Source organism: Hesperophylax consimilis, chromosome 3 (genome assembly GCF_061612785.1).
Source record: "Hesperophylax consimilis isolate HC1 chromosome 3, BYU_Hcon_1.0, whole genome shotgun sequence".
Taxonomy (NCBI): Eukaryota; Metazoa; Arthropoda; class Insecta; order Trichoptera; family Limnephilidae; genus Hesperophylax; species Hesperophylax consimilis.
The window spans coordinates 24,236,841-24,247,337 of record NC_142838.1 but is presented as its reverse complement, the minus strand read 5'-3'; the positions used below and the strand labels follow the sequence as shown (position 1 = coordinate 24,247,337).

The window sequence follows — 10,497 nt, the reverse complement described above, 5'->3', positions numbered from 1 at the left end:
AAGAAAGCGTGTACACAAAATATTGGGCGCGCAGCCCGGCTTATTGGATGGACAGGCGGTCCAATTTCCCTTGCAGGTCTAGTTTATTTTAATTATGTCTGATAAACGTATTACTAAATTCTCAGATGTTTCTAAATGAATTACCTCGGGAATTAACTAATTCATCGTCTGGAAAAATAAAATCTTGTGCTTACTGCTAATTTTATAGTTGAAAAACTTTTTATAAAATTTTCAAATATTTTTATGGTGAGATACCTTTTGTTTTTATTCTTATAAATAACCTACACCCGTGGGTATCGTTCTGAAAAAAATATATTCTAGTTACGTATTCGTCGAATTTAATTAAAATGTGACCCTCGAGCAAGCCTCCATCTGAAAATGTACTAAGTCTGTGGCGTCGTAGATTTCCATTGATAATGGCATTTCTAGTGTTAAATGTCTGTTCAGTGGTCTTCAAGTACACAGTTTTGTAATTATTGCAGTGGATTATTGTGTGTATTTTATCGTTATGACTACAGGGCGTAAGGATTCTCGTAATGTTTTAAAGATTGATATTGCATTGGCTGTCTGTTTACTTATGAATTATTGATACCAAATTTACGAGTGCGTATGTAGAGTGCGCCATTTAACACTTCTCCTGGGTTGATATTTTCCTAGGAGAAAAAATATATTTCCTTAAATGTATTTACGTATTTAATGCTTTCATTATTTGGTATCTATATTATTGACTTGATGACTGCGTCCCTTTTCCTACAAAACTTAAATTTGGATTTGAGCCCAAAACTGAATAATTCTTTTTTAATCAAAAATATCTCGTACGGCTTTGTATTATTTTATTAATTTGTATTTCAAATTATAAAATATAAAGACTATTACCATTACTAAAATCTTGGAACCAAGTGTAAAATTATTTTACATGTGAATTGTTTTATTAACTTTGTTGAATATCACAATAAATAAACAGTGTTAAAAATACAGATTAAATATTTAAACTAGTATAAAACTACTTACTAGGTACTTACTTCTATTGTACTTTGTTTTTATTACTATACTTACACTTATTGAACTCGTTTGTACAACTTTTCATGACAATAATGTTACTACACATTTATATTTTACCAGTGTGCTTACCAGGGATGTGTCCGAGCTAGGCCGGGCAGCTTAAAATGTCTATAGAGCTTACAAAACAGGAACAAGGAAGTAGTCGAAATAAACTAGCAATTTGTACATACAGCTGACGTAAGGAGCATACTTTGGGAGTTTGGAGGCCCCATTTGAAAGCCCTACAGGAAAACAACATACCTCTTTTTTCTATAATTTTATTGAAGGGGTTCGTGCAAGATAGTGCTGTGCCACCTAATCGTGATTTGTAGATATATAAGCATTTAAAAGTTTAAAATAATTATAATACCGCTATTATCATTTTGAAATGTGTATTACACAATTCACGTTGTGAAAATATTCTTAAGATTTTAAAATATTTACCCAGAAAGAAAGAAAAAAATTGGGAATACTGCTCATTAGTCCCAATTCTCGAATAACCTCGGATCTAAGCCTGAGCCTGTGGATCCTAACAATATTTAGACGATAATCCTTTAGTATTTTCTTAAACGAAAGTATTTGTATGTTGTTTAAAATGGAAACCTTTAAAACATATCAAATTCGTCAGATTCCCATCTGGGCGTGCGTCGCCAGTTCTGCTAGCTGAGACTGATCATTGCACAGCAACATTTTCGGCTTAAATAAAAATGTAAAATATTTTTTCCGAGTCCTGTGTTCTCAATGTGTATCATTTTTGCACCTAGCCGGGCTCCCTCCGATGTTGGAACTCTGTTGAAAATTTGATTAATTCTTTTCAGAATCCTATGTTCTCAACATTTTCGCAACATCCCCAAAGATGTTGTCTTATGCCAAGGAACTTATTTCCTATCGGAGCCTCCCGTGTGGAGCTATTTTTGTTTTAAATCGGTCTCTGGCCGGGAATCCAACCCCTAGGTTTTGGCCCTAGGCCGGGACCTCTCGGGCCTAGGCGGAAGTCTGTCCCTGTACGAGAGAACGCGTTTCTTGTTACAATTATTATACAAATATCAGATTTGTAGATTTGGTGCCAGTTGCAAAATTTGCAATTTTTTTTACATATATTTTTCATACGATTTTTATTATGTTATGCACTGTACCTACCCTTATTATACTTACTATTTTATTTATTTATTATTTTGAACAACTTATCTGTAATCATGCATTTACATGCAAAGCCTTAATAAAATAATGAATTAATAAAAACCCTAAAGTAAATTCAAAAAGTCAACCAGTGATACCACGGAAGATATTCTCGGTTGAGACAACGATCTGTTAAGAATTATTTAATGTCCCATATTTTATAATTTAAAACACAAATAAATAACGTATCACATACCTGTACGAGATTTAGAAGATAAGAGATCTTTTGATGAACAAAATATTTTTTTTATATTTTAAGTGAAAAACGCCGCGTAGACGTTCCTCTTAATACCAATGCTGGCATAATAATACGCAGTCCGGTGAATCTAATGAACAATAATCGTAATCAGCATTCAGCGTCATTATAATATCACATATTCTGATGATTCTGCAATCTGCACCTTATCACCATCGACAGAATCAACACTGTCTGTGATGACTCTGGCGGTGATATGATGATGGTAACTGATAAGCAAACCATCACCATTCATAAATGAGACGTGAAACTCCTGACTTGTGAATTGTCAATGAAGAATTCAGCAACACGCATTGAATACTAAATTAAAATAAATTGATTCGAAACTTTACATTTCAAAGTGGGGATCATTTTTCAATATTACAAATTTTATGTGTATTATGCTTCCCAAAAAAAGGTTTTTTTTTTAATTTTTTTATAGACCGACTATTCAAATACTACGGATACACGAATTTGCTAGTGATGATAAAAAAAAAATTGGTAAAAAAAATAAATCATTATTAATATATTTTTTTAAAAGTACTTAATCTGGTGATTTGTTTTAAAACCGTGCCTCTGTCGGTGAATCACAAGGGGCCAAAGGAGTCGCCGCCTTGGCGCGCAACGGCCGGCCGGAGCTTAATCGTTACTATTATTCATTCGTTACAATGCGTTAATTCAGAGCGCCAAATGACCGTTCTTTCGTTAACCCGGGGGTGAGACGCGAAGAGGTAACGACCGGTTTGTGCGGGAGCGATAGGGATGGAGGTTATAAAACTTTTTTTTTTCGAAGAAAACAATTTTTATTTTTTAACCGTGCCTGGATTTTTAGCCATACATTTTATGAATAAAAAATATTATCGAATATTTTAATGGCGTAACAAATTTATTTTTAGGAGTTTTTATAAAGTTTCCTTTAGCCTGATTGTAGATATATTTACACTGTATAATTGTTAAAATCCTTTTTTTGTAAAAAATGTTTTATTCTGAATTTAAAGGTTCTTGTCCCGTAACTAAATAAATCTCTAATAGCTATATTATGCATATAATAAGTTACAAGTAGAGGTCCAAAAGAACTTTTTAATAAATTTTCAGCCCAACCCCCCCCCCCCCATTTCTTCTCCCTTGACCGCCCCCTAATGTGAATACTATAGCTACACCACTCGTATACATCCCTAATATTAGTTTCACAACTTCAAAATTTCAATCAGCACTAGATAATAAATAATGTACCTCTAAGTATGTGTTTTAATTTGTATTACTATTTTTTTTTAATGCTTCCGATTTTGTTGTCCGGGTTAAATCTTCCCCATAGGAAAAACTTAACCCTTCCACACACTTTTCCACAAATGATCATCTAGTCAATCAACACTATGCAAGTGCATTATAAAGTAAAATAAATACAAAACAATACAAGAACAACAACACGTCAACTCACCAGAGATCAAATGGGAAAATAATTCACCGACTCCAGATATTTTCATATCAGAGGGTTCGGCTCGGTAGAACTTCTAACAGGGCCTATAAATCCAACTGATCCCGCAACATAAATATTTAAAAAATCTTTCGTTATCCTACATGTATTCAAAATGACCGACTTTTGCATCTTTATATATAATTTTTTTGATAAATCTAATACGCCTAAATTTTTAATGAGAGAGCTAGGTATAATGCCAGTAGCCAAAATAACGAATGGTAATATTTATTATTAAAATTTGTATTACTGTTATAATTTGTATAATAATTATGAAATATTTTATTACTATGATTAAAACTTGTAAGAAGTCTGTTTATGATGTGTCGGTTGTATTGGATTCAAAATCTACTCTCCACCTTACTTACTTCTACTTATACTACGCCTCGTATGGAGAAGTATAAAAGGGAGGTGCGGGGGAAGCGGGGAACGTCGGCTCTCTGGTGTTTGGTGTGTGAAGGTTGGCAGGGGGAGGGAGGGGAAAGGGGGTACAGACGGACCGACAGATAATGGACACCCAGTGGAGTAGGGGCCCCACCTGCGGGGGAATTTATTACGTCGACATTATATTTTTATAGATTATTTAAAATGTTTTTTTAGTAGAAAAAGTTTTTATCTGGATAGTAAAAAAAACCTACTACCTGTTTTTTTCTGTCCAATTACAGCCCTTAAAAAGTGTCGTTATTAAAAATAATAATAATAATAATACTTGGATGACTTGTATAGCGCCGTTTTTGTGCAAAAACACCTCAAGGGCGCTGTACAAACTTATAATATATTTCTACAGTGATCTATGTTATTACTTAACTATTTATGGAGAAAATATACAGTACAATACTTACCTGGTAGGTCACTTGAGATTAACACTTAATTAACATTATCTAATTGTTTATTAGCGAAATTTAGATACAGGATTTAGTTGTGGTTTAGTTGTATTTATTGTGGTAAGAAATATATTTTTAGTGGTAACATAGATGGCTTTTACAATTTCGGAAGAGTGTTGTATTCCGGCAGGATTAAAAAATACCGTGTAAGTAATTTTCAGGATTTTGTTTAGCTCTTGATTATTTAAAAATACATATTATTTGGTAATGTGTGCCACCCTGGGTGCTTACCCGTGCTTAGGCCTCCGTTCTCTATCCAAATCTCTATTATTCTCTATCCCCCATTCTTTATTATTACATTACAGATTACGAATAGATAGATAGTTTTACATTTAAAATAAAATAACGCCGTTTATTGGTTGTCATTGGATGGTTAGTTTATATAGGGCCGATTTTTATTAAATGTATGAAAAAGACGCACTGTTATGAAAGAATCTCATTTTATATTTTTGAGTATCTATCTATCAAATAATTATATCTCCTATTAGGACAATATTTTATGAACGGTCATGTGTGGCATTTATGTATTTAATTTAGATGAGAATATGAGAGATGAAGTGAAAAGCTTTGGTTCTTCTTTTGACCTCCAACGCTCCCAACGTTGTAACGGCAAACGACCGGAAATTACCGATTCCGTTTCTTGCGTGCTAATTAATAGTGGAACACGTTTCGACGAGATATTAGAACGCAATAGCACCTCTAATTGCACAGCCCTATGCCGTGTGAAAATACAATATACTATGATAATTGTGTTGTAATTTTATAATATAATGAGAAGCAAAAAAATAATGATATACTTTCAAAAATATGCTTACATTACGAGAGACAGGTGCGTCACTAGTTATATCCTAGTACTATTTAGCAAAAACTGACTACTAGCGCCGGCTATGATCCTTAGCTGTGCTCAACATTCACCTCAATGGAACATACTTTGGATATATCCATCTAATGTCATTCTAGGTATGGCGAACTACTACTCACTAGAAACTTGTAGACGTTTTGGGCTAATATTTTTTTTTCAAATTAATCAACGGCCACGTTTCTAATAGTGAGATCCTGGCACAAATACAAATACTTGTGCCAGAATTTTATACTCGGGGACGTAGCCAGAACATATTTTACTGTCGCGCTTGTAGGATTTGTCCCACAAATCGGTACCCGAATTAGCCCGTTGGAAGAACGACCTGAACACGGTAGAGGTAAAATTAGACATATTCTTCCAAACGTAAAGATGTCCCAGAAAGAGCTCGTACGCACATCATCGACGATGTTCCTCTTTCTTCTGGCACGTCTTGTATGAAAACGAAAAATACATACATTACTAGAACGGTGATGTCGCGTACGATCTCGCTCTGGGACTAGATTCAATGAGTTTGATTTTTTTAATATTGTTTTACATTCATTATTAAAAATTGTTTGACACCGCTGATATATTTCTAGTACTTGGAGTCACTTCGGTATTTGTTGAGAACAGAATTGTAAGAATACTTTTTACCTTTAGTATTATTAGCCGGAGTTCAAAAAACAATCTATACAAAAATTGCTGAAGAATAATGTAAAGAAACGATAAATAAATAAATAAAATAAAATGTATGAACCTATGTCACTGTAAATCTTACAGATAAAATATCATCAGTTTATTATATTTTAGTAACTTACTTTTATTTTTAATATATATTTTAAAAATTATGTACTACTTTTCGTTTTAATTCTGTACTCTCTATATTCTATACTTTTCAGCTATTTTATAATTCATACTTGATATATGTGTGGTAAAACCATGTATGATCGTGTGAGAAATGTGGATATCCGCAAAGAGTGCAAGGCTGATGTAAGCGTAATGAGTAAGATCAAGAAAGGGACGCTTAGATGGTTTGGGCATGTAGAGCGAATGAGCGAAGAAAGGAGTGTAAGGAGAATATACGATGCAAATTTGAATGGTAGCAGAAGTCGGGGACGCCCGAGGAAGACATGGCACGACCAAGTGAATCAGATACTTGAGTCGGGCCATGTCATGAGTCAGAACAATAGAAGAGTATGTATGAGACGATGTATGAATGTGAATAAGGCAAGGAGTGTGTGCCAAGACCGAGTTGTTTGGCGGTCCGTCCTCTCTGCCTACCCCTGCGGGGAAACGGCGTGATGGTTAGTTAGTTAGTTAGTTAGTTACTTGATATATTATTCAAAATTATTATCTACTTTATATGAACTCGCACACATAAAAAATCAAAAGTTTATTTATTTATTATTTCCTTACTCTCTGTAACTTTGTTTCCAAATTTTATGTATCCTATATTCTTTTAAATCCTATACTCCTTATTTTATTTTAAATTCTTTACTTTCTATATTTTCTTTTAATATTTATTTTAAATGTTTCTTTTATTTCTTTAAAATTCGTCTATATTTCATATTTAATATATTCTTTTAAATTATTTTTAAAGTATTCTCAGGGACTGTAATAAAGAATGTACTAAATAAAGAAGAAAAAACACAATTTTTTAATTTGCAACGTTTTTTCCACTACATCTACTCACTATATCCATGTTCGATAGTACATCTGCAATTTTGTAATTATTATGTATACAATTAAAATAAACATCTATCCCACTTAATGCATCATAAAAATCATGAATCAAAGAAGAGGCTATGTCTCTACCAATTTCTAAATGTACAAAATAAATATACATATAAAAATAAAGAATGATAATATTAAGTGGTATTTTCCCACGTACCCTCCCTGGGCGTGTTGTGTGCCGGCTCCACTAGCTAGCTACTCCGCGTGCGGAGCGTTCTGTGGCGCGGCTTGCTTCAGACTCGGCTCGGGCTCGCTTCCCGCTTCAGTATTCAGCTACCCGCGGAGAGAGAGTCAGGCTCGCTCGTTCGGTCTAGCTTCAGCCGTCAAACGCGCGGGCAATACTTCAAAACATTACCAAACTTATTTAGGTCAACCATTACCCTTTTTTAAAGTGATCTGTCCGGTGTGGAATACCCCTCTCTCGTACTCACGAATACGTTTTATTTCAGTGATGTGTTTACGTTTATAAACTACCGTGTTGTATTGTTTGGTCGTACTCGTACTAACATCACCTTGGCCGCGGGAATACTAACATCGACATTCTTTCTCGCTACAGTATTTTGACGTAAAAAAAGTGACAGAAAGTCTAGCTCGAATATAGTTTTAGTGTGTTTTATTGATAGTTTGTGGTTGTAACAAGTGTTGACGGTCTCACTGAGCAGGAAGTCCCAAGGCAGCGGGCAGCTGGAGTGAGCAACGAGAGCAACATCTATCAGACGATCGCGCTGAGGCACGGGGCCTACACGAGAGCGTTTTGGCGGCATCGCTTTGAACTGAGAAGAAATAATAATACACGAGAGAGAGCGAGGGAGAAGGTCGCAGCGGACTCTGTTCTCCGAGTTGTCTCATCATAAACTAACTAACGTAAACTTCTTCAAATCGGATATTCTTTTAGTGAATAAAGTTAACTCGTGTCCGACCTTTGTAGGGTTTGTAGAGTGATGTATAGAAACGTGGGAGAAGATAATAGTGTTTCTGCATCTCCTGTGGCTTTGTGACGCGCAAGAGTAGCCCAGAGTCCGGAGAACACCTGCCCGGCCGTGGCCCTTACCAGGACGGGGCGAGTGTCAGGCCACTGCGGGAGGGTGGTGGATGGGTGGCGCATGACGTGGTACGAGGTCCTGGAGAGCGCCCCCGCCGCCGGCAGCCTCGAGCCGCCCATGGCCGCCCACCTGGTGCGCTGGTGGCGGACCAAGTTCCGCAATGGTTACAAGCACTTCTCAGGTAAATTATCAACAAGCGTTACGACATACATTAGTCATAATTCCTCCTTCCTTCTGGCTGGCCAGGAGACGTCACCGACGCGACGTGTCCCGACCAATTACTTTTCCCAGAGAAACATAAAACCCGAGAACCAATTTGGGTGGCCACTCAGTTCCCAGAAGGAACCAAAGTCACCTAGTTTAGCAGTCAAATACGAGTAGACGAGTCGCTTCACTAGAACACCATAATTGTGAACTTATTTTATTTATTTATTATTATTTGTATTCTATTCTCGTACAAACATTTTACAGATTATTAGTGTACACGATGATAGAAAATGTTTATAATCAGTGACTGTAAGTAAGTAGGGGTTAGTAGTAGTGTTTTGTGAACATTAACAATAGTGATATTCTAAGTAAAAATACAGTATCCTCCTTGAGATTCCACCGGTCCACTGGTCCACCCATAGCAGCAGTATTGTATATAAGTTCAGTTAAACATCATAGTATTATATAGAAACAATTCAAACTAATAGTTTTGTTAGGTAAAATTTACAAAGTACCTGCCTAATCCCTTTTGATACAATCGATGAGAAGCGTTCTACAAATTCGTTTACCTACAGAATCGTTTGTCAATATTCACATTCGCACCGCGAAGAAATGCTTCATTATTATCGCGCAACCATAAAAAAACCTGGTCTATTAACAATATTATGTACGTGAGAATCGATATTAATTCCAGTCTAATACCGACGATTTAATAGCGGATCATAAAGTAAGCCAGATTACTATAAAAATAATCGTACAGTACGTAAGTACACGGGGCACACCGGCAACTGGCACGGGCATGGGCATGGGCACGGAGCCCGGAGAGAGATCTAGGCCGGCTGGCGCTGTTCGCTGCTCACTTCCTGACGTTGGTTTACTCGGGGGATTTCATCTGTTCAACTGTTTACCCGACCATTCTCTTTTTATTTGTTTGCCTAACCAACGTTTATCGTACAGGGAATAAAACCCACCAAACTTTGCTACTATTGTGTACAACTCCGTAGTTTATTAGTCGACTTGTATTATTTGGTTTTATGATTGGAGATGAACCTTGAACGAGATTAGCCTTAGCCAATCCATTATTAATTATTAGAATAATATATTATTATATTGTATCTTATTCACAATTTATGGAGTTCCTGATATCTGATCTTGAATATCCCAAATTCGACAACACGAGTCGGTTAGATTTGGGCTGTAATTGCCTCTTCTCAAGGACATCTTCGTATTTTTAACGAGCCACACTGCTTTGAATATCTGATCCATCCTTATTCGTGTCAAACCAAACGGATCTGGTAGTTGCCAGATAGGAATGGAAAGCAATATCCTCGTGTAACAACAGCCGTCACTGGCGCCATGTGTGCCATAAACTGCTGGGACATTAATGTTGCATAACCAATCTACAATTATTCATTGTTGGCTTACTTTACTGCGAGAGTTACGCTTCAAATACTCACAATGAAGCCTTAAGACAGTTAATTGTCTCCCCGTTGAGAAACAATGTACGAGGCACGTTAATATTTATGGGCCCTCTTTGTTAGGCTTCAGAATCTAGAAATCTAGACCGACCACGAGTAATTCTATACTCGCGCCGAAATTACCGGGAGAGCATGGCATGTATCGAGATTTAAGCCTCAGCCCCATAGACATTCAAATTATTAGATGGACCAATCAGGGAAAGGGGAACACACCAACTTGCGGGGAGCGCGGGATTTGTCAATAAATGAATCTGATAGTATACAGGCAACTCCTTTTTATAATGGCGCGCAAATTGCTGGCTACGTAGAAAACATAAAGCCCCTACTCACCATCCGATTTGCAAAACAATTTGCAGTGTCGTGCAATTTGCAGAACAACTT

General features: G+C 36.1%; 1 protein-coding gene across 1 annotated transcript in view; it reads left to right on the top strand.

Annotated features, from left to right (window-relative positions):
• The first annotated feature begins 7,632 nt into the window (after nt 1-7,632).
• nkd (NKD inhibitor of WNT signaling pathway naked cuticle) overlaps nt 7,633-10,497 on the top strand; it is a 45,559-nt gene continuing 42,694 nt past the window's right edge. The window contains exon 1 of the mRNA XM_089650981.1: nt 7,633-8,612. Within this exon, the coding sequence (XP_089507107.1) occupies nt 8,492-8,612 (121 nt within the window). The 5' untranslated portion in view covers nt 7,633-8,491. The remainder of the gene's footprint in view (nt 8,613-10,497) is intronic.